This window comes from Hyperolius riggenbachi, chromosome 1 (genome assembly GCF_040937935.1).
Source record: "Hyperolius riggenbachi isolate aHypRig1 chromosome 1, aHypRig1.pri, whole genome shotgun sequence".
Classification (NCBI taxonomy): Eukaryota; Metazoa; Chordata; class Amphibia; order Anura; family Hyperoliidae; genus Hyperolius; species Hyperolius riggenbachi.
This window is the reverse complement of record NC_090646.1, coordinates 334,456,438-334,480,574: the sequence shown is the minus strand read 5'-3', so window position 1 is coordinate 334,480,574 and position 24,137 is coordinate 334,456,438. Positions and strand designations below refer to the sequence as shown.

General features: G+C 43.9%; 1 protein-coding gene across 2 annotated transcripts in view; it reads left to right on the top strand.

Moving 5' to 3' along the window:
• The window catches only part of LOC137510705 (protein mono-ADP-ribosyltransferase PARP14-like), a 179,156-nt gene that overhangs the window by 50,447 nt on the left and 104,572 nt on the right, over positions 1 to 24,137 (top strand). For both annotated transcript variants that reach the window (XM_068233925.1, XM_068233926.1), the window contains exons 4-8: positions 2,968 to 3,019; positions 3,814 to 4,997; positions 10,195 to 10,443; positions 10,806 to 11,039; positions 14,231 to 14,297. In XM_068233925.1, coding sequence (XP_068090026.1) covers positions 2,968 to 3,019; positions 3,814 to 4,997; positions 10,195 to 10,443; positions 10,806 to 11,039; positions 14,231 to 14,297 — 1,786 coding nt within the window. The remainder of the gene's footprint in view (positions 1 to 2,967; positions 3,020 to 3,813; positions 4,998 to 10,194; positions 10,444 to 10,805; positions 11,040 to 14,230; positions 14,298 to 24,137) is intronic.

Genomic DNA, 24,137 nt, shown 5'->3' with positions numbered 1-24,137 from the left:
TTTTCAAACTACACATCAATTGTATGTATCTGTACTTGTGTCACTGGTCATCCTGATTGTACAGTATGTTGAACTGCTAATGTATCTATGCTCCCCATTGTTGTATGTTTTGCACATTGTATAACTCTACAGAATATGTTGGCGCTCTATAAATAAAAATAATGATAATAATAATCTTTAGCCTTTTATAAACAGGTAGACATAATAATGCGGAAATCAGAAGCTGGTCTGTTCAGCTCATGAATCAATGGAAACTCTTAATCTAGGTACACTCAATCCCTCATGAGGCAGTTTGGGTCCTGATGCTGTATTACAGATATGTTGCTAGCCTGCAGGGGGCAGAGGGACGATGAGTGAAGTATGAAGAAAAGGCTGAGGGATAAGGAGGGACAACAACAGAATTGGGCAGTGTTTGCCCAAGATGATCCAGCAGGCTGGATCTCTCGCCAACACATTGGGGAGGATTGGGGACTGCCGTACACTCAAGATTCTCTGCAGAGGCAGTCTTTAGCTCTGTCTAAACCAAGTTTAATCTAGTATGTGTATGAATCTTTAAAAACCAGTTCCATTGCTAATTAAAAGAGAAAAATGTAAAAGTCGGATTCCAGTTGTATTTTCAAAGTATACTGGTTATGTGGTTTCTGAGATTTGGCCATGTCTGCTTTAATCACGAAAAAAGTAATTAGCCAACTAAAATCATGGGAGTTGGGAATTCTTGGAAATCCTGACTACACATAGCATATTGATGCCATGGTTGTAAGGAACATTAATTTGTGCCACCTACAGGCAGTCACTTTGGACTGAAAGGAAACCTAAAGTAATTGAAAAAAGCCAGTATAACTTACCTGGGGCTTCTACTGGCCCCCTGCAGCCGCCCTTTGCTCGCGCCATGACAAACCAATTTTCCAGTCCCCGCAGAGACCCACTTTTTGTTCCGGCGACTGAGTGAGTTGATGGCCACTGCACCTGTGCGGCCCTGGTCATGCACGACCTCGATTGCCTGCACATTTGTTGTACAAGGTTTTCTCATACTGCACATGCGCAGGACGCTACTGGCGATGGGAGCGTGATGGAGAAAGCGCGAGGCCAGGGCCGTGCAGTTGCAGTGGCCATTGACTCGCTGAGTCACCAGAACCAAAAGTGGGTCACTGCGGGAGACCGTAGGATTGGTTTGTCACGGCACAGGCACAGGGTGGCTGCAGGGAGTTGGTAGAAGCTCCAGGTAAGTTAAACTGGCTCTTTTTCAATTACTTTAGGTTTCCTTAAAGTACAAAGGTAATTTTAATTGATAATTAACAATAAAATAGTTTGTACAGCTATGATAGTTTGCACAGCTATAATATACAGTATGTTTTATTGACCAAATGTTTAATTTTCATTCAAGGAGTGTTTTCTAAACCAATGAGTTGTCCTCCAACTCTACTTGAAGTGTACATTTTGTGGAAATCCACAGAAGCAGTTAATCCACATAGCCAAGACACAAATTACCCCAGAATGCAGGGCCGGCCCGCTCATGAGGCGGGTGAAACTTTTGCCTCAGGCGGCACATTTCTAGGGGTGGCACCCGCCCGTCCGTGGGTGCGGAGAGCCGCCCGCCGAGCTGGAGGGGTAGCGGGCAGGACGGGGTTATTGGGCCTAGCGGCGGGGAGGGGGGTCGGACCCCCCCCCCCCGCTCCCTCGCCTGGGTCCCCTGATCTGCGCTCCCCTCCAGCCTTAAATAGTTAAAAAGCAGCCGCTACTCGTAAGAGGCACGGGCGGGGATGACTCACCTCTTACTCGCTCCAGCGTGTGCTCCACTGACGTCACTTCCTGCAACGCGGGGAGGAGGCGGCAATTTTTTCAAAATTTGCCTCAGGCGGCAAAAAGTCTAGAGCCGGCCCTGCCGGTATGTGTGTATGTGGGGTTACCTGCAACACTCACAACAGGTTAGAACTAGGGAAAAGGAAGGTACAAAGGGAAGTGGCCAAATCAAATACAAATCACTATTAACCCTTGCACTTAAAGCTTAAACATAACCAACAGCAATGGAAACTGCCAAATCAAATGGAGGGTCTTAGTTCTCTGAAAATGTTGTAGCATTCTCAAATAAAGCCAATCCACCACAATGATCATCAAGGTTCTGTCCTTAACCTCTTAACGACCAGTGTCACACCAATGGGCGTGAGCGCGGCAGCAGCCCCAGGACCGCCTAACGCCAATTGGTGTCAAGTCCTGGGGTGGGGATTTACGGGAGATCGCGCACGCTGATGCGTGCGTATCTCCGCATGATTGACGGAGCTCCACTCCACCATCAGTCTCCCAGCGGCGAAACCGCCGTCTATTTACTTGGTACAGCACTGCGATCTAAGGCAGCGCTGTACAGGGGAAAGTGTCACTCGGCTGTCCCCCCAGAGGCAGGAAAGCAATCCGCTGTGATAGGCTGCAGCCTATCACAGCCAATCGCGTTGATAGGCTGACGGGGGGAGTGAGAGTGAGGGTGAGTGAGAGGGATAAAAAAATGAGTACTTTTATTTAAAAATGAATAATAAAAAATATTTGTAAAAAAAAACAAAAAAAAAACATGGGGATCAGACCCCACCAACAGAAAGGGAATCACTTGTGTGCTGAGTTGTGCGGCCCTGCAGCAAGCCCTTAAAGCTGCAGTGGCCAATTTGGTGAAAAATGGCCTGGTCTTTAGGGGGGGGGGGTTAACATTGCGGTCCTCAAGTGGTTAAGATTGGTCCAGTCATATCACCATACAAGCATGCAAGTAGACATTTCATGCATACAACTTGAAATTTAGACTAGGAGCAACTTGGATTCAGAACCTTTAGGCAGCAAGTTCCCCCCCCCCCCCCATGTCAGGTACACTTTAATTAACCTACGGTTATACTTAGAACTATGGAAAGCTTGAGCTTTTAGTTATTCTTGTGGCACTAATGTGGCAGACAAATGTAGGATATTAAAATAAATACCATTTCTTCACAGGAGAGCTCAGCATCTGCAGAGGAGCATTCTGCACCCAGGGAGGAGCAGACTGGTAAGTTAGAATAATCTTACTCCTACACACTGGCGTAGCTAAGCAGCTTGGGGCCCCAGTGTGGTTTTTACATGGGGCCCCAAGCACTATTGATATGGAGCCTCAAAACCTACCAAGGCACTTTAAAGGCACTTTATTTGGAGTATCCAATAAAATAGTTTTGACTGAAAATCCACAGTTGTGTGTTCTGCTTGGAAGAGGTAAGTCCACCACTACCTCCTCTATTACCAAGATGGGTTTTTAAGTTCTTTTAGTGTTTTTTATCCTGTTGGCGCCTTTGTTATCCTATTATCCTCAAAACCTACCAAGGACAGTTTCAGTGTCAGTGAAGAGTGATCAGAGTAAGGAAACGGTTAGTTAAGGATTACTACTATGCGATGCACATATAGAGGTACTATAACCACACCTCACAATGAGGGAAGAAGGAGGAAGGAGGGAATTTAATACCCAGAGCACATTGCATAGTTATTATTATTATTATTATTTTTGGGTAGTGTCCATTTTTCTTTTGCTCATATTAATAGAGAGAGTTATAGGCTGACGTGGTAAGTAAGAACAGCTCAATTGAATTCACTAACTATTTACACTGCAACCTGTAGAAGCCATAAGGGACAAATTTGACACCTATGCACAGTAGGTGTACTGTTAAGTATGACGGCATTTTTATTCGTACTAACTGTAACTAAAACTAAAAAAACTAAAAAAAAGTATATCTTTATATAACTTTGGCAAACTACATTTTTAAAGCAGTTTCATCTAGAAGTCTATCTTTATATTTTATATCATTCCAACAGATGAAGGTGATAATACTATTGCTAGCATACCTGAACAGCCAGAATACTCAGAAACTACACCAATGGAACAAGACACATTTGTCTTAGTAGATAACAATATTCAGTATGAAGTTGTCAAAGAAAAAATAGAAAAGGAGATTCTTCCAAATTTTCCATCCTTACAACTTATTCTTGACAGCTTAAAGTTAAAGCTAAAAGGGCACTGCGATTTAAAGCAAGCACGACAGCTGATTAAGGATGTCATCAGGTCAGTCTCCAAACGCAAAGTTTATGTAGTGCCCGCTATAGCGTATTTCCTTCAGTCTCAGGAAAGCATAGAAATATCCAAGAAGATATTTGGCACCTCAGATGTGATCCTGGATTCCAAAACGTTATACTTATATGCACTTTCCAATGCGCTTCTTGACCAAGCTGAAACAGCTCTGCAAACATGTCTTAAAGAGGAGAGCATAAAAATTTCAGCTAATGAAAGTGTGATCATCTCATCAGAAGACGGGAAAGATTTGATGGAAAAGTCAAAAAGTCATGATATTTTGATCAGTTTTAAAGAGAATGGTGACACTCAAGGTGGAATCTTATACTTTGTGGGATTCACCAAGACAGTAGAAAAGACCTTAAAGTCATTTAACGATTATTTTTCCCAGAAAATCTCTGTCAAAGAGAAAGTTGATCTGCAACATCGTATTATTGTAGAAAAATTAACCGACTTGTTAACAACCTTTACAATTGGACAGCTGCCACTTTCTGTAAATGTGTCAAAACATTCAGGACAAATTGTGACTTTGACTGGTCCTCGAGAGGAAGTAAACAAAGCTAAAGCTATTCTTCAAGCAGCTAACATGAAATTACATGTAAACAGCCTTTGCATCAAGAAACATGGCTCAGAAGCTTTTTTTAATTCCCGACAAGGTCAACAACTTATAGATAAACTTCAGAAAGAATTTAAGTGTCTTATCTTTATTTCTAACTCTGAAAATAGAGAACACAGATCAGAGAGTGTTAGCAGTGATCACATTGCTTCTGGGAGCTCAACAGGTGGTGACAGCCAGAAGAAAGAACTCCCAAGCAAACCTCAGGGAGCACAGCAAGCACAACAGAAAGACAGTGGCAAGAAAGTACCAAAAGAAGATAAACCTCCACTAGTCCAACTAATCCTGAGTGAAGGAAAACTTGAGAATAAAACGGTAAGTCACATTACAGTGTAGAGTAATACACTACAGTAAATACACTTATATTGAGATGAAGTTTTTAATAAATACTTAAAGCCCTAGAATAACTTTCAATTGTTATGCATATGATAACAATGTTTACATTAATTATCGAGCACATTGTTTTGTGCACTGCACCTCAGTACTTTCTGGAATAAATATACTGAAAGTTCCTAGCTGGCTGGGTCCACTGACTCAATTTGGTGATAAGACAAAATTTCAGTTTTACTGGACAGACTCCTCCCTTACTCCATCATAATCGACATGAGAAATGATGGGTGGGAGTCATAGCTAGTCTCTCTGTGCAAACAAAGATCACCTGACCGTGCTCATCTCCTCCGTGTGCTCACAAAAGATAAACTCTCTGCAACTAGTGCTAAAGATCAGAAATTTTTAATAAAAATCCACAACTTCCTGTGCCCCAGTGCTAGCTACAAAGAGTTCATCTGTAAGCAACAGTGAGGGGTGGTGGACAGGGTTGATCTGGGCTCAGCAGTGGGTGTAGCTCCCTATTAGGGGAACAGTCACTCTCTTGCTACACCTCCATGCTTTCTGGATTGATCCCTGACTGATTTTTCCAAAGGGAATTTATCTGGAAGTATTTACTCAAATATGAAATCTATGTAAGTATTTGCATAGCCCCTTCCTCACCAATCAAAATCAAGGTGGATATACTAGGCCTATCCTGCTATCCTCTGGCTTCTGATGCATGTCACATGATTGGGAGCCAGTAGGCAGCACAGAGTTAGGAGGAAGAGGAGACCCAACGCAGCTGGACCAAATACTTATTACATTGCCCTCTGCATTTACTCTGTGGGGTTGGGACTGATGTGACTGACCGCATGTGGCCCATCCTTTCCTTTCCCAGATAGCAGTAATAATTAGCATCCTCCCCCCCCCCCCTCCCACAGATAGCAGTAATGTTTAGCCTTCTTTCTGTGCCTCCTCCCCATATAGAAGTGTTAGGTAGGCTTTACCTCTTTACTCCTTAAGCCCTTCCCGACCACCTAATGCTGATAGGCATTGGGAAGGTGGCAGCCCCAGGACCACCTGATGCTGAAAGGCGTCAATAGCGGTGAGCGGAGATGAGTGGAGATTGCGTGCGCATCGGCATGCATCCCCACTTTAGTTATGGAGCTTCACTCCGTAAACAATCTGCCAGCCCCGATCGCGACAGGTTGAAAAACAGAAATGATAACGTCGAAAGTGCTTGTACAGCGATGCGATCTAGTGCAGTGATGTACGGGGGACAGCTCTGTCACTGAGCTGTCCCCAGGAGAGCCTCACAGAACGATCGCTCTCATAGGCTGATTTCTATGAGAGATGATCACGCCCATTGGCTCTCGGGAGAGAGGGTGGGAATTAAAATAAAAAAAATATATTTTTATTTAAAAAAAAGAATATTTAAATTAATAAAAAAAACCTCTGAAGCAGCAATCAGATGTCACCAAAAGAAAGCTCTGTTGGTGGCAAGAAAAGGGGCCAAGATTAATTTGTGTGCTTAGTTGTACGGCCCTGCAGCAAGCGGTTAAAGCTGCAGTGGCCTGAATAAAAAATGGCCTGGTCACTAGGGGGGGGGGGGGGGGGTGTAAGCCTGTGGTCCTCAAGCACTTAAGGTGTATGTATGTATGTGCACAGCCGTCCACATCTCCAACCCCCAGACACCCCCTCTCCAGGAATTATCCCTGGCAGTGGGTGGGAGGCCCAGCTTCTTTCCCTCCCTCTCCTAAGTCCTCCCTTCTATGCTCCCTTATTGCAGAGACTAGTGCAGCAGACATTCTTTAGCCTTACCATCTGCAGTGCCTTGTCTCGATCATCCACCTTCAGCCACTTGCCCTCTACATTTTGCATCTACAGCACATCTGGTTCTCTTCCATGGGCCCACACTCCCCTTCTGGCCCACTGGTTCTAACAGTTCTGAGGTGGACTCCGGGAATGACTGCACTACTAGATACTGCTGATTTGAGGTTGGGGAGGTGTGATGCAGGTGCAACAAATCTTTCAGACAGTTCAGACAGTGCATGTCAGCAGGCCAGTCTTGAAAAGGATTCTATGTTACTTACTAGAGTAAGCAAAGAACAAGCATTATGTAACAGACAGTGTGAGGATTTGATTGCTCACAGCCTGACAGCTGTTTCTGTACTAGTAACCGAAGGTCATTCCAGTCCTTATTTGGAAGCTGTGTAGAGGACATTGCAGTAGTCTAACCAGGATGTAATGAAAACATGACCTAGGTTTGGCAGATCTTCTGTTGGATGAGGTATTTCGTTTTTGCTGTATTCCTTAAGGGAAGGTAATAATATTTCACAACAGCAGAGATTTGACTTCTAAAGTTTAATTTCCCTTGCTTGGTGGGGGTCATGATATTTGCACTTGCTATGTGGGGGTCAGGATATTTGCACTTGCTATGTGGGGGTCATGATATTTGCACATGCTATAACAGGGTCAAGATACATGGGGGACATAAATGCTGTCCATGTATAGCAAATTGTTTATTTCACCTGGGACATGTTATATTTGAATAAATGTAAATAGCATACCTAAATTCAATGTGTAAAAGAGGTTTTCTATTTCAAACATTTTATTACATTTTTAAGGTTTTCACAAAAATAGGGTACAAAGCAAATCAAGCAGTTACAAACATAACATTAGGCACTCCAGCCATTACATATATATACAGGTAGTCCCGAACGATCCGCTGACACAAACGGCCCGAGAATGGGAACAAGTAAAAAAACATTTTTTTCAAAAATACTTTGTTATTTTTGAGAAATGTAATAAAAAAAATAAAAAAAAATCAAAGAAAAAAATGTTTAAATTCTGTAAAATGACATTTTGCTGCGGACTCTATATTATATAGCTAGTTCTGAGTTCTGACTGCATACACATTTTATACATTTTAAAGCAAACCTGTGATCCAGCGTTGTAGCCCTCTGAAAGTTTGCATGGATTATGTGAAAACAATTCAATTTCAAAATTGTAATTACGTATAATCATGATTGCAAAAGTTTATGCAAAAATTCACATAAGTTAAATTAGCACATTACAATCATCACTGGGACAGAATGAGTCACAAAGGGGTACAGGGGGGGAAGCAGAGGTAGTACAGAGGGACACAGTGGAGGCAGAGGAGGCACAGAGGGGGATGTTGAAGGCACAGGGGAACAGAGGTGACACAGAGAGGGACACTGGAGACACATGGAGGCATAGAGGATATACCGGGGACAAACATGGCACAGTGTTTCAAATTGAGAACGGATTTAGAACTAACCTACAGACCACATAACCAACGACAGGGACTACCTGTATATACTGCAGGGCCGGAAGCACCTGATGATGTGAAGGTGGTTCCCTGCCCTCCCGAGCACCTCCATCCCTCTCTCCTTACCTATGCAGAATTACACACCCAGGTCTCAGCATTCCACTGACAAGATCTCCCTTCAGTCAAGGGCACCTCTAGCTACCTTATACTTGGGGGAACCTTTAGCTACTTAATATTGAGGGTCCCTGGAGACTGCCTTCCCTTAATTGTCTAATCAATCTAAAAATTTGAGACCAGAATCATGTCAGCATGGTTTTTGACAGCAATGTTTGTCTTGGGGGTCCAAGGTGGTTTTGGTAGGCGTGCATCGGGGTGTGCGGGTAGTCTTGGTGGTGTTTGTCTCAGGAGCAATGAGGGGTTAGGGATAGGTGCAGACACATGGAATTGGGCCCCCACCTCACACAAACACATTTTAACTGGGCCAGGGTCTCCCACCAAAGCCCAAAACTGCACTCATTCTCAACAATGCGCCCTGTATTTACGGTACATGCAGAGCAGCGCTCAGCAGAGCAGTCACACCATTAGTATGATTTTTTTTTAATCTTTCTCATTATTGCCGCAAACCACCAACTTTCAATAATAACAGAGAAACAAACCAACAGACAGGTTGATGGGCAAAATATTAGATACGTACTGTAACTGTCCAGCGCTGCAGCACAATAATCTTATTTCCTTATTATCTTTGTGCAGTGTTTAATTAATAAAAGCTTTTACTTCCCACATCCTCTCTGGTTTTGTTATACAGTAAAAGTATTAAATAAAAGAGAAATGGTTTCTGTTTTCATTACAGGAAGGGCAAGTTGATAAGCGGTATACATGGCCTTTACAAACATACTGGTGAGGATGTGATGTGGGAAGAGTTAAGCTTTACTGAACAAATGGAAAATGGGCAAGGAGAGAGAGATTGTACACAATGGCTGTGTTGCGCTGCGATTTGAAAAATCGCATGTTATTTTTAAAAGCAAAGCTTTCATGAAAATAAAAAAATCCCATCACACCACTGTGCACAGATCATCATGATTTTCATGAATTTTCAAAAGACCTTGCGATTAAAAAACGCATGCAATTTTAAAAACGCAGCACAACACAGCCAGTGTGTATAGGCCCATACTGTAGCTGCAGTACTGCTGGTGCCCATAAACCTCTCCACAGAGGGTGGGGTTGGGTGGGGTCAGGTTATCACTCTGTGCTGAGGAATCATCTCCCTCTCTCTTAGCAGCACAAACCTACTGGTCCCAGCCAGCCAGGCGAGTAGGCGCTTTACAATATAGCATGGCTTTGTATATTGATGATTAATTCAAGTTTACTATTATATGAATTGAAAATGCAATGTCATACCAGGGCTGTAACACATAAGTGAGATAGGTGCAGCTATGGACAAGTCATGGTTTATTCCAAGATAATTGAGGAAGTTTCTACTGAAGGTATAAAAATGCAGCTGGGAGCAGAGCAGGATCACCCACCAGGCAGCCTAGGCAGGTGCTTGGGGTCTAGTGGGTGTCAAAGGGCCCACCTGCCACCTTCTCTCTCCACTTCAGCTTACCAAAAGGACCAAAATTTACAACCTTGCCTAGAGCCCCATAACATCCAACTCTGGCTTAAGTGAGGTCAATGCATGCAAATTTTTTTGCATCTTGGAATTGGACCAATAATATAGGCTTCCTGTCATTTTTGATTGGTCCAGCTCCAAGCTGCATGCAGTTTGTATCAGATTTGCGTGCAAGCTTGAATAATTAGTATCTAATTGACCATACAGTGATAAATGATAGACATCTACCTTACATCAATCACAGGTACAATGTTAATAACTGTATGTAGTTAAAAGTCTGGCACTTGTGCTTTTATTTGCAGGCTGATATGCTGGTTGCACCACTTCTGTCCCAAAAGCCTGTTCTCGAAGAACTGACGGTTACAAAGGCTCTGAAGCAAAAGGGAGAACCTCGATTCGGGAACCTTTTCTCAGCTGCTTGCCCTAAACCTCTAGTATCTGGTGCTATTTTTGAAATTCCAACTCCAGGAGACAACTATGGACTAAGCTGTAACTATGTCATCTTCATTGCATGCTTGCCATGGGATAGACCAAATGGAGCAGCCTCTGTGGTGAGTCACATTGTTTAAAAGGAAATACATATGCCAGCCTCCATATCTCTCTCGCTTTAGGTTCCCTTTAATGAAATCAAACAGTATGATTTTCTTTAAAGCTTTAAAATAAATGTGTGATTTTACATATTTTTATTTTGATGTGTGTGGATGGGAGGGAATAGAGTGCCACAAAAGACCCAAAGTATTTATAAATGTGGGGAAAGAGGATACATGCCCCTATCACCTGACCATAGTACCCTGTATAATAGCGCCAGTTACACACTTTATACCTAAGGCTGGCCTAAATAATTAGATAAAAGGCTGACCTAACACTGAAAACAAACTTCTAATACCTACATGTGCTTCATGCTATTTTGCAGGCTCTGAGGACTGGAATTAAAAACATGCTTACAAAATGTAACTCCAGGAATCAGCGTTCCATTTCAATGTCGGCTTTAGCTTGTGGGAAGAAATTGGGTTTTCCAGGAGAAATGTCAGCAAAAATTGTTGGTGAAGAAATAAAATCATTTGTGGAAAGTACACCCAATCACAGTTTAAGAAAAATTGAGATTGTCATACCTCAGGAAAATCAGAATTATAATGCTCTCTACTTTGTGAGTATAAACCAATATCAGTATGCATGTGTGCAGGAATATAGTAGTATTATTTGCATTATTATTTGGAGTTCCAGCATCTTCTATGGGGAGAAAACACAGCACAGAGCATAAGGCAATGGGTTTCAGATAACTGACAACTGAACAGGTCAGAGATGTATTGTATCTTACATGAAGGTGGAAAATATGTAATCACTTTACACAGCAGTAATAACACAAATGGGGGAAGAGCCTGCCTAAATGAGCTTACAGTCTAGGGGTGTAAGTGGTAGATCAAAAGGTAAGGAGAGCTGTAGAAGGAGGTGGTTGTTGGCGAGTTTAGTGTTTTTAGGTTGCACCTAAAGATAGTGTGGGTGAGTGACAAAACAATTTGTGCAAAGCAGTCCAGAACAGTGGGGAAATTCAATAAAAATCTTTTATGCGAGAATGAGAAGTGGTGACAAGAGAGGAGGATGTTGTTAGTAGCATGGAAGTTATCTGCAGGGCGGTAACTGAAGACTAGTGTGGTTAAAGGACCTCTGTCGCGAAAATCTTCAAATTTAAAATACATGTAAACATATAAAAATAAGAAGTACGTTTCTTCCACAGTAAAATGAGCCATAAATTACTTCTCTCCTATGTTGCTGTCACTTACAGTAAGTAGTAGAAATTTGACATCACCGACAGATTTTGGACTAGCCCATCTACTCATGGAAAGTTCTCAGGGATTTACTTATTTTTAAAAGTACTTAGTGAAAGGCAGTTGCTCTGTCCAACTACCAAAAAAGTGTAAGGTGAGCAGGGAGGCTGACCAGCATCATTGCATAGATCTTTTTCAGGGAATGTCTTTATAAAGAATAGAGGCCAGGCTGAGAATCCCCCCATGAAGAGATGGACTAGCCCAAAACCTGTCGGTAATGTCAGAATTCTACTACCTACTATAAGTGACAGCAACATAGGAGAAAAGTAATGTATGGCTCATTTTACTCTGAAAGAATCGTACTTCTTATTTGTATGTGTTTTAAATTTTAAGATTTTCGTAACAGTTCCTCTTTAAGTAGGGAGGAGCTAGACTGTAGTATGCTTTGTAGGTGAGAGTTAGGATCTTGAAAGGAAATCTGAAGTGAGCAGAATATGGAGGTTGCCATATTTGTTTCCTTTTGAACAATACCAGTGGCCTGGCAGCCCTGCTGATCTATTTGGCTGCAGTAGTGCATGAATTACACCAGAAACAAGCATGCAGCTAATCTTGTCAGATCTGACAATAATGTCAGAACACCTGATCTGCTGCATGCTTGTTCAGGGACTATATCTAAAAGTATTAGAGGTAGATGATCACCAGGACATCCAGGCAACTGGTATTGCGCAAAAGGAAATACATATGGCAGCCTCCATAGCCCTCTTGTTACAGTTGTCCTAGAATTGTACCCTTGATGCGATAAGCAGCTAATGGAGGGACTGACAGAGCGAGTGCGCATTAGAGGAAGGAGATGACAGGTGGATGAATCGTGATGAGACATTCATAATAGACTTGAGTGGAGCCAGCCGTTTGGCAGGTAGAAAACAGAAGAGGGAATTGCAGTAATTAAAACATGTAACAATCAGGGGTTTCACAAGAAGTTTGCTGGCATCCTGTGTGAGAATAGGCACAAATAAGGGTGATTTTATTTATATGGAGATGGTAGGTAGATAATGAGTACACCAAGCAGTACACCAAGCAGTACACCAAGCAGTGGGCCAGGGTCACAGATCACAGGGATTATTAGAATGTTGTCAACAGTGATAGTTTTGCCAGGCAGGGGAATTAAACAGTGTGGTGGAAAAATAACTATTTCAGTTGTGTCCATGTTAAGTTTCAGATAGTAGAAAGACATGGAGATAGCATTGAGGCAATATGCAGATTTAAACAAGCATAAAGAAGTTTCCAAATAAAGTGGGTTATTTTTGTTACATAAAGAAACATTAGGTTCATACACGCCTCCAGAAAAAAATTGGTCTAAATGAATGTTGACCAACGATCGATCTGGGAAGGTTAACTTCTTAAACGACTGACCTGTAGACACACATGAATGATCCAAGAAAGAAGGAATTGACATATAATGCGGAAGTGATGTCTGAGGTGCAATTAACTGAAAGAATCGATATCTTTACAAACATAAGCGGTTATGGACGAGCGACTGTGGCTCATGCATTGTACACAAGATCGTTATACATTGTTTAATTAATTCATACATACAACCCCTTTGATGAACGATCGTCTGTCACAAAAAATACAACACAATGGATCGCGACTGACTCCCGATATCGGTCGTTTGTTGCCAAAAAATTGGTTGAACCCTTGTTAATCGGTTGCTTTAATAGGGTTCAGACCGATATTTATCTAATGTGTGAACGTAGCTTTAGGCTCTGATTTACTAAGGTTGGAGAGTCTAACTGATACTGAAAACTTGGACCCAATTTATTAGAAACTGTTTGTTGTTGGGCATACATATGCAACTCTCATCTGGGTCATGTCACACAGAATTTTCTATGTAAAAACTTCATGTAAGATATGGATGTCTAATACATTTATTTTGCACTGGGAGGTGGCAACAGGACCAGTGCTTCCTTAGGATCAAACTGGGCAATTGCCCAGGGCCTTGAGCTCCCTAGGAGCCGTACAAGCCAGGAACTGTAGAGGTCACAAGTTTATCAGTACAGCTTAAAAAAGTAAGAGGCCGCAAATTCATTTTGCCCACGGCATAATTTTTCCTAAAATGGATGGCAATCATAGGACTGCTATTCTACGAATCTTCTAGTAATCCTTTTCAGTGTCTCAGGCAAAGTTTGCAAGAAAATTGCCTTTTTTCCCACTACTACCAGAAAATGTTTAAAAATACGTTTTAAGTTTTACTATATAGCTCCATACTCTTCTCCAATCTTGGCAAATGAGGACCTGAGTGCGTTTAGGGGCTGTTATTGTTTGGGGCTGGGGCTGTTATTGTTACTGTTATTATAGCAGCAATAATGCAATATTTTTTTTTGACACATCTGTGACTTCAAATGCACATTTTCTTTGAGACAAATTAGATATTCTGTAAGTGGTATGGTACTTTAGTTACTTCCATTACAATACACCATGAAAGAGAAATGTACTGTAAGGTGCATTCTACTGTACTGCTCACATAACCATGTCCTACTATGCATGTTCTCATACTCATTTCTTCTTCTAGACTTACAGAGCTACACTGCTGCAAATGGATTTAGGAAACCGAATAATCTTTTGCAATGAGAGTGGTGGTAATTATTACTTAACATATGTATTTAATTATTACTGTATAATGTACAGCACCTCAATAAATAATAATAATAACCACTTATCTTGGAGCATACATTAACATACACAGATTTCGTAGTTTAATCTGCATCAACAAGAAGTTGACACCATAGATCTACATGTATTGTACATATACAGACAGCATACAAACCTCTTATTATGACTATTGGACTACATGTCCGTAATTCCTGCCAAGGTGCCCTTTCTGGATAATACTCTTTTTTTCACAATGTAAATGCCTGAAGCCTGAACTTAACTGGTTATTTTTTAATTTTGGAGTGCTACTGAAGAAAATTTTTGATTTCACACGGATCTTATAACATTCTTGTAACGCTCGGTGAAGCACAGAGAGGTCTGATTACCGGTGATCTGCAGTATCACGGGAAATACAGACGTATACCAGATTATATGTGATCTGCAGTATCACCGATAATCCGATATACTAGCTAACCTCTGGTCACCTGGGTAGAGTGTTGTGATTGGTGCAACAGTAATACAGAGGACAAGCCTCAGTGCAGCAAGGAGAACTGCACAGATTCCTCCCGCAGGTCTGAGCTCTCCAAGACGGGAGGAGTCAGACTGACAGTGGGAAGGAAAGTCCGAAAGTGACACTCAGGCGGGAGTATCACTAACAGGACGGGGAACCGCCTCCAATCGTGAGGTCGGTTCTCGAGGTCGGACAAGCCAGGTCGTATACACACGGACAGATAGGTACAAAATCAGTAGGCAAAGGCGGAGTCAAGGTACAGGCAGGGTTCAGTAACGAGGTATCAGAGATATCGGGGTACAAAATCAGTAGGCAAAGGCGGAGTCAAGGTACAGGCAGGGTTCAGTAACGAGGTATCAGAGATATCGGGGTACAAAATCAGTAGGCAAAGGCGGAGTCAAGGTACGAGCCGGGGTCGGCAACAGAGTATCAGATATAACGAGGTACAAGGTCAGAGTTCAGGAGAATAGTCGAGGCAGGCAAGAGTCATAACAAATAATCACAATCAAACTAGTACTTTAGCTATCAATCTCTAACTAAGTGTAGGATTACGGCTCCAGCCGGTCCCGGCACACTTAAGGATCTGACTAACGGATCTGGGTGCTCCCACGTATGTGAACGCAACGCCAGACACCAGATGAATGGACAGCCAGCAGTATATATACACATTAGGTGTCCCCCAGCACCTCCCTGATTGCTGGACCAATGGGAAGTGAAGCTATGGTCAGCTGATCAGCCTGGTCAGCTGACTCTTCCCTGGTGTCATAAAGTTTGTCTGAGTGCGCGCGCGCGCGTCACTCTGAATCTTGAGGGACTACGAGTCCCAACCAGCACAGCCCCGCTCTGCGGTGTCTCCGCAGCGGGGACCTGCCGGCTAATCGCCGCATCCAGCGCGGCGGTTACGCCGCTCTCAGCTGGCTGATTCACGGAGGTAGCCGCCTCAAGATGTGAGGAGGCGGCTGCCTCTCCGTGTGAGTTGCTGCCATATGCGGAAGGAGCCGCCCGCCGCTGGTTCATGGCGGCGGCTCCACCGCGCTTTCTCACAGTACCCCCCCCCCCGAGGAGTGGACTCCGGACAGCTCCTTCCAGGTTTTTCTGGATGTACAGTATGAAATACCCTCACTAACTCGTCCGCATGCATGCGGTTCCCAGGAACCCATTGCCTCTCCTCAATGCCGTATCCCTTCCAATGTACGAGATACTGCACTGAATTCTGTACAGTACGTGAATCTATGATTTTCTCTACCTCATACTCGGGTTGGGCATCGACCAAAACAGGAGGAGGAGGAGTGGGACCCATCTGGACTGCGGGTTTGAGAAGTGATACGTGGAAAGACCTCACTCCCCGCATGCTGGTGGGAAGATCAACGGTATATGTGACATCGTTGATCTTCCTAGTCACTGGGAATGGACCCACGAACCTGGGACCGAGTTTGTCAGAAGGCTGTTTTAGTGACAGGTGACGGGTAGACACCCAAACCAAATCTCCTGGTTGGAATCTCCATTCTAAGGAGCGTCTCTTGTCAGCCTGACCCTTCTGACTCTGAAATGCTTTTATGAGATTATTCTTGATGGTCCACCACATGTCTTTAAATGACCTTTGCCAAGCCTCCAAAGCTGGAAACGGAGTGGAGGCGACTGGCAATGGGGAGAATTTAGGTAGTTTCCCGGTTACTATCTGAAACGGACAGAATCCTGAGGAGGAACTCTTTAAATTATTGTGCGCAAATTCTGCGTAAGGCAAAAACTTAACCCAATCATTCTGTGCTTCTGCAACGTAACATCTTAAAAATTGTTCCAATGATTGGTTGACCCTCTCCGTCTGGCCATTTGTCTGTGGGTGGTAACCCGAAGAAAATGACAATTTCATGCCCATCTGGCGACAAAATGCCCTCCAAAATTTCGAAACAAACTGGACTCCCCGATCGGATACAATGTCTTCTGGAATGCCATGTAGTCTAAAGACATGGTTGACAAACAAATCGGCCAGTTCTTGGGCCGAGGGGAGTCCTTTCAGGGGCACGAAGTGGGCCATTTTACTAAAACGGTCGACCACCACCCAGATGACCGACATGCCCTCAGATCTCGGAAGCTCTCCCACGAAATCCATGGACAGGTGGGTCCATGGCTCACTCGGGGTGGGCAACGGCTGCAATGTACCTACAGATGCTAGGCGGGAGGGCTTGCTTTTTGCGCACACTGTACATTCCCTAACAAACTCCTTGCAGTCAGCGGCTAACGAAGGCCACCATGCACATCTGGCCACGAGATCTTGCGTTCTAGACGCTCCAGGATGTCCCGCATTTTTGTGAGAGTGGACCATCTCCAAGATCTGGAGACGAAACGGTAACGGGACGAATAACACCCCATCAGGTTTTCCTTCCGGGATATCCTGCTGGAAGGGACTCAAAGTCTCTTTCCAGTCCCCCCAAGTCTCGGTAGCGGCCAACACCACTCTTCGTGGGACAATGGTCTCGGGGACAGAGGGCTGTGCTGTCTCCGGTTCGAAACACCTAGAGAGTGCGTCTGCCTTGGTATTCTTACTACCTGGCGTATATGTGATCAAAAATGAAAACCTCGAGAAAAATAGCGACCATCGAGCCTGCCTTGGGCTTAACCTTTTAGCCCCCTCGATGTATTCCAGGTTCTTGTGGTCGGTATAAACCGTGATGGTGTGCTCAGCTCCCTCTAGCCAGTGACGCCACTCTTCGAAGGCCAATTTGATGGCTAGGAGCTCCCTATTGCCTATATCGTAGTTTCTCTCTGCTGGAGAGAATCTCCGGGAAAAATAGGCACACGGGTGTAATCTACCCTGGAGACCTGAACGCTGGGACAGCACAGCTCCCACCCCGACCTCCGAGGCGTCTACCTCGACAATAAATGGGAAGGAAGTGTCCACATGTCTGAGTATAGGTGCTGAGCAGAACAACCCTTTTAACTTAGAAAACGCCTGTAAGGCCTCAGGAGGCCAATGAGTGGTGTTTGCCCCTTTTTTAGTAAGGCTAGTGAGAGGGGCGACCACCGTGGAGTACCCCTTTATAAACCTTCTATAATAGTTCGCAAACCCCAAGAACCGTTGTAGTGATTTTAACCCCACCGGCTGCGGCCACTCCAGGACCGCGGAGACTTTGGCAGGGTCCATAGACAGACCTGAGGTGGAGATTATATATCCCAGAAAGGCAACCGACGTGACCTCAAAAATACACTTCTCAAGTTTGGCGTATAACAAATTCTGCCTCAGTTTGTCTAATACAATCCTGACATGGGTTCTGTGTTCCGAGAGGTTGTTAGAAAAAATGAGAATGTCGTCCAAATAGACCAGAACGAACTTCCCTAACACCTCTCGAAAAACCTCATTGATTAGTTCCTGGAAGACGGCCGGGGCATTACATAACCCGAAGGGCATTACCCTGTACTCGTAATGCCCATCAGGGGTATTGAAGGCCGTCTTCCATTCGTCGCCCCTTCTTATACGCACCAAATTGTATGCCCCCCGTAAATCCAGTTTTGAAAATATCCTAGCCCCTGTGACCTGTGTGAATAAATCGTCTATAAGTGGCAGTGGGTAGCGATTCTTCACTGTGATTTTATTGAGGCCACGGTAATCGATGCACGGCCGTAACCCCCCATCTTTTTTCTTAACAAAAAAGAAGCCTGCCCCAGCGGGTGATCGGGACGGCTGAATGAAGCCCTTGGCCAAGTTCTCGCGGATATACTCCTGCATGGCTAGTTTTTCGGGGCCAGATAAATTATATAAATGGCCTCGAGGAGGCATACAACCTGAACGAAGGTCAATGGGACAATCAAACGGGCGATGTGGGGGCAATCTATCTGCCGCCTTGGGGCAAAATACATCGGCATAATCCGAGTACTGTTCCGGTACGCCTTCCACCTGCACCTTGGTCTGACCTAATGTCAGCCTCCCCAAACACTGCTGAAAACAATGAGGTGACCATGCTGTCAACTGCCCTGTGGCCCAGTCAATTTGCGGAGAATGAACCTGCAACCAAGGCATGCCTAGGATAATAGTGGAGGTTGACATATGTAAAACAAAAAATTGCAACTGTTCCCCGTGCAATACCCCAATGGTGAGCTTTACAAGCGGAGTCTGTGACAGGGGACAATTCCGCTGCAAAGGGGAATCATCTACTGCCGTGACCTGAATGGGGGGTGTCACGGGAGTGAGAGGTAGACCCAACTCCTGAGCAAACTCAAAATTCATAAAATTAGCCGCTGAGCCGGAGTCAAGAAAAGCTTCAGCGGCTACGGACTTATCCTCCCATGTAACAGTACAAGGGAGAATTAATTTTCTTTCTTTAAGGGGTGAGGATTGTGTGCCTAGGATGCCACCCCCCACTACTCCTAGGCAGACCCGTTTCCCGACCTGTTAGGGCAGTTTCGTACCCTATGCCCTGCCTCTGCACAGTATAGGCACAGTTGTTCCGTCATTCTCCGCCTCCGCTCCACCTGGGTCAGTTTTGATCGACCAATTTGCATTGGCTCTGGTGGAGGCAAGGCCGGAGAGGGCGAGACGGACGGAGATGCTGTTACTGAAGATGCAGCAGCCGGTACTGCGTACGATGTCACCCTGACCCGATGACTACTCCTAGCCTGTCTCTGATGGCGTAGCCTGCGATCTACGCGAATGGCCGATGATATCGCCTCGTCAACTGTCTTGGGCTCGGGCACGGTTAACATTAGGTCGGAGACCTCCTCCGACAACCCAGACAAGAAGTAATCCATAAGGGCAAAATTATCAAATCTAGAGGTGACGGACCACCTACGGAATTCCGCCGCATAATCCTCGACCGAACCTCTGCCTTGCCGTAAAAGTTTGAGCTTCCGCTCTGAGGACGCAGCAAGGTCAGGGTCGTCGTAGATTATGGCCATGGCCTTAAAGAACTCCTCCACCGAGGTCAGGGCAGTATCGGTGGAAGGCAAATTGTAGGCCCAAGACTGGGAGTCTCCAGTCAATAAAGTTTTAATAAAAATGACCCGTTGGGTCTCAGTCCCCGAGGATCGGGGTCTTAACTCGAAATATGACAACACTCTACTCCTGAAATTCCGGAAGTCAGACTTGTGGCCGGAAAACTTATCTGGTACAGGCATACGTATGTCATCACTAGGAGGGGATCGCACTGAATCAACTGATGTCTGTAGGGTTTTCACAGAGCCTGATAAGGCATCAATTAAGGCTTTGTGCTGGCCCAGTGCTTGGTGAATGTTATCCACCGAAGTGGCAAGCACAGTCAGAGGATCAGTGCGTGATTCCATCGTTTTTGTGGTCTGGCGTTCTGTAACGCTCGGTGAAGCACAGAGAGGTCTGATTACCGGTGATCTGCAGTATCACGGGAAATACAGACGTATACCAGATTATATGTGATCTGCAGTATCACCGATAATCCGATATACTAGCTAACCTCTGGTCACCTGGGTAGAGTGTTGTGATTGGTGCAACAGTAATACAGAGGACAAGCCTCAGTGCAGCAAGGAGAACTGCACAGATTCCTCCCGCAGGTCTGAGCTCTCCAAGACGGGAGGAGTCAGACTGACAGTGGGAAGGAAAGTCCGAAAGTGACACTCAGGCGGGAGTATCACTAACAGGACGGGGAACCGCCTCCAATCGTGAGGTCGGTTCTCGAGGTCGGACAAGCCAGGTCGTATACACATGGACAGATAGGTACAAAATCAGTAGGCAAAGGCGGAGTCAAGGTACAGGCAGGGTTCAGTAACGAGGTATCAGAGATATCGGGGTACAAAATCAGTAGGCAAAGGCGGAGTCAAGGTACAGGCAGGGTTCAGTAACGAGGTATCAGAGATATCGGGGTACAAAATCAGTAGGCAAAGGCGGAGTCAAGGTACGAGCCGGGGTCGGCAACAGAGTATCAGATATAACGAGGTACAAGGTCAGAGTTCAGGAGAATAGTCGAGGCAGGCAAGAGTCATAACAAATAATCACAATCAAACTAGTACTTTAGCTATCAATCTCTAACTAAGTGTAGGATTACGGCTCCAGCCGGTCCCGGCACACTTAAGGATCTGACTAACGGATCTGGGTGCTCCCACGTATGTGAACGCAACGCCAGACACCAGATGAATGGACAGCCAGCAGTATATATACACATTAGGTGTCCCCCAGCACCTCCCTGATTGCTGGACCAATGGGAAGTGAAGCTATGGTCAGCTGATCAGCCTGGTCAGCTGACTCTTCCCTGGTGTCATAAAGTTTGTCTGAGTGCGCGCGCGCGCGTCACTCTGAATCTTGAGGGACTACGAGTCCCAACCAGCACAGCCCCGCTCTGCGGTGTCTCCGCAGCGGGGACCTGCCGGCTAATCGCCGCATCCAGCGCGGCGGTTACGCCGCTCTCAGCTGGCTGATTCACGGAGGTAGCCGCCTCAAGATGTGAGGAGGCGGCTGCCTCTCCGTGTGAGTTGCTGCCATATGCGGAAGGAGCCGCCCGCCGCTGGTTCATGGCGGCGGCTCCACCGCGCTTTCTCACAATTCTTTTCCAAAGTATAAACATTACATAGGAAGAAATCTTCTAAAAGGCGGCCATACATTATTTTTAAACAGATATAAAGTTTAGTACAATAAGAACATCAGATTGAATGAAAATCTATAAATATATTGGGTTTTCTCAATTAGTTTTGATTGATGGATCTTTCAATAATTGATTAGAAGTGACAATTCAATAAAAGTGCCCATTAATGGTACAATATTTTCCTCACTTGCTATTATTCGATCATATTTTTACAAAATAATTTTACAGAAATCCATGCAGTATGTGGAGAAAATCATTGTGAAATGATTTGATGGTCGATTAGAACCCGTTTAGACGAACAAACGATAATTAACTTCAAATTACTTATGATCAAGCAAATCTGATTGAATGATTGCATCTGTGGAAAGTTTTGTGCTGTTAATTGGCACCTTTCATCGGTCAGAGGGAAGGGCGCGAGACACAGAAGCGATGACTGCATACATTTCTACTGCATTAAGCACCACAAAGCTAGCAGTGGAAGCATTCTGGTAGCTATTCAGTCAGGTTTCTGGTGAAATGTATTGAGTGATACTACAAACTGAAGATAATTACTATAAGCACCTGAGCATAGTTGTTTGTTTTTTGTTTGTTTTTTTGAGCACCTGAGCATAGATGTTTTTGCTATTTATCTTCTCTATTTACAGTATACAGAAGGAAGGACATCATTAAACAATACTCATATAGCCCTAGTCTAAAACATTCTACAGATATACTGTACACGAGCAGTGGGTGAGCATTACTGTGGTCAACTATGCTATTATGAACTAGAGAGCTCAATATGACCTCTCATCACTTGAATGGAGAGTAGAAAACTATAGAGCAGATGTCACTGGTGCCTCTTATCAGCGGATAGACAGGCCCATATGCAATTCACTTTTTCCCCTGAGTTTTCTCCTAGGACAGTGATGGCTAACCTTGGCACTGCAGCTGTTGTGGAACTACAAGTCCCATGAGCATTGCAATACTCTGACAGCTCTAAGCATAAATCGGGGAGTCAGAGGCATGATGGGATTTGTAGTTTTGTCACAGCTGGAGTGCCAAGGTTAGCCATCACTGTCCTAGGAGATCATTTTTCATCTTTAATTTAAAATAACTTTCCAGCACTTTTTAACTAAAGAACTACAAAAAAGTAAGTGAAAAACTACTATCAAAATTATTTTGAGTATTTTTTTGCTTTCTGGTGGCTTAAAAGGCATTTTATTGACAAGTTTAAAATTATTACTTAGGAGAAAACTCGGGTGAAAAAGTGAATTGCATATGGGCCACAGTATTTGTCTGTATCATACTAATCTGCCAAAAATGTAATTTGGCCTGGAGTATTGCTTTGAACTGCACAGTGCCCATTGAAAAAAGTCTACTGTACCATATTACATTCTTCTCTGAAGTTTGTGGTCCGGGTTCTACTTATTGGCCCATATGCAATTAACTTTTTCTCCTAAGTTTTCTCCTAAGTGATATTTTTTAACTTGTCAATAAAATCCATTTAAGCCACCAGAAAGCAAGAAAATACTCAAAATAATTTTGATAGTACTTTCCCACCTACTTTTCATTACATATTCAATTGGAAAGTGCCGGAATGTTACTTTAAATAGAAGATGAAACATTATCTCCTAGGAGAAAACTTGGATGAAAAAGTTAATTGCATATGGGCCATTTACGCCTATGATTTTTATTACTACTCCATATGCTTTTGGATATATGATCCTGTTTTAAGGTGGATTTGGACATCTGGGAATTTATTCTAACACCCTGTTCTATTATTTTATATTATGGCTTATGTAGTAAATTATGATTCAGATAATGACATGGTGGCTGCCACTGCGCAGAGTGTAGACGTAGAGGGAGGCAGTGATATGGATTAGCTCTTTAAGAGCCATCGAGGCCTTTTGGTCAAACAGGTGAAAACGCACTTGAAATATACGCTCATTGGAATCATATCATAGGGTTGGCATTGTTCCCGATGGCTTGCAAGATAGGGTGAGACCAGCTGGAAACTGATTTTACTGGTTTATTGAAAAGTAGAAACTAAAGATGAAAGAAAGAGGCTTGGAAAAAATACAAATGGTTATTGATGAGGATAAAGTCCAACTGTGGGAGATTAACTCAGCAGTGGATAAAAGTGTACAAAAATTAAATAAATATCAGAATCATCCTGATTTTAATAAACGGAATGACTCTTTTAGAACATAAGTATATAGAGAAATTACAAGAGAATATCAAGAAAACCAAATAGCAAAAATTCCGAAGAGATCGGGAAAGGTGGGATGAGGATACAATTTTTGATCCTAAATTTAATAACCCAAAAAGGAGGTGGAGATCTACAAGTCGGAAGTGGAGAGGACTTGGCAAGTCCCCTGACTCCCGACCTAGAAAAGAAATGGATGCCTCGGTAGACTCACCCCACTGTTCCAAATCGGTTTCCTTTTTAAATAATGATAGATCTGGTAGAGATAAAGGCAAAGCACCGCCCTATAAAGAGGCATGAAAAAATAAGAACTCAAAACAGAGCATAGGAAAGCACAATGTATGGGTGTCAAAAAACAGGGAGATGACACTGACTCCAGATTCGAGCTGGGAGGAGGAGGTCAGGCTGACACGGAGTCGGTCGGCACAGCGTCAGTCTCAAGCTCATTCCCCAAAAAATTTACCAATAACATTATTAATCTCTCTAATTTTGTCCTTGAAGCTAGACATATTAGTCTCTTGGAGAGAGGTCTTAGCTTTGTCACCACTGTGATAGGGGACGAGTTTGTGGCCTAAAAAGACATTGTGCT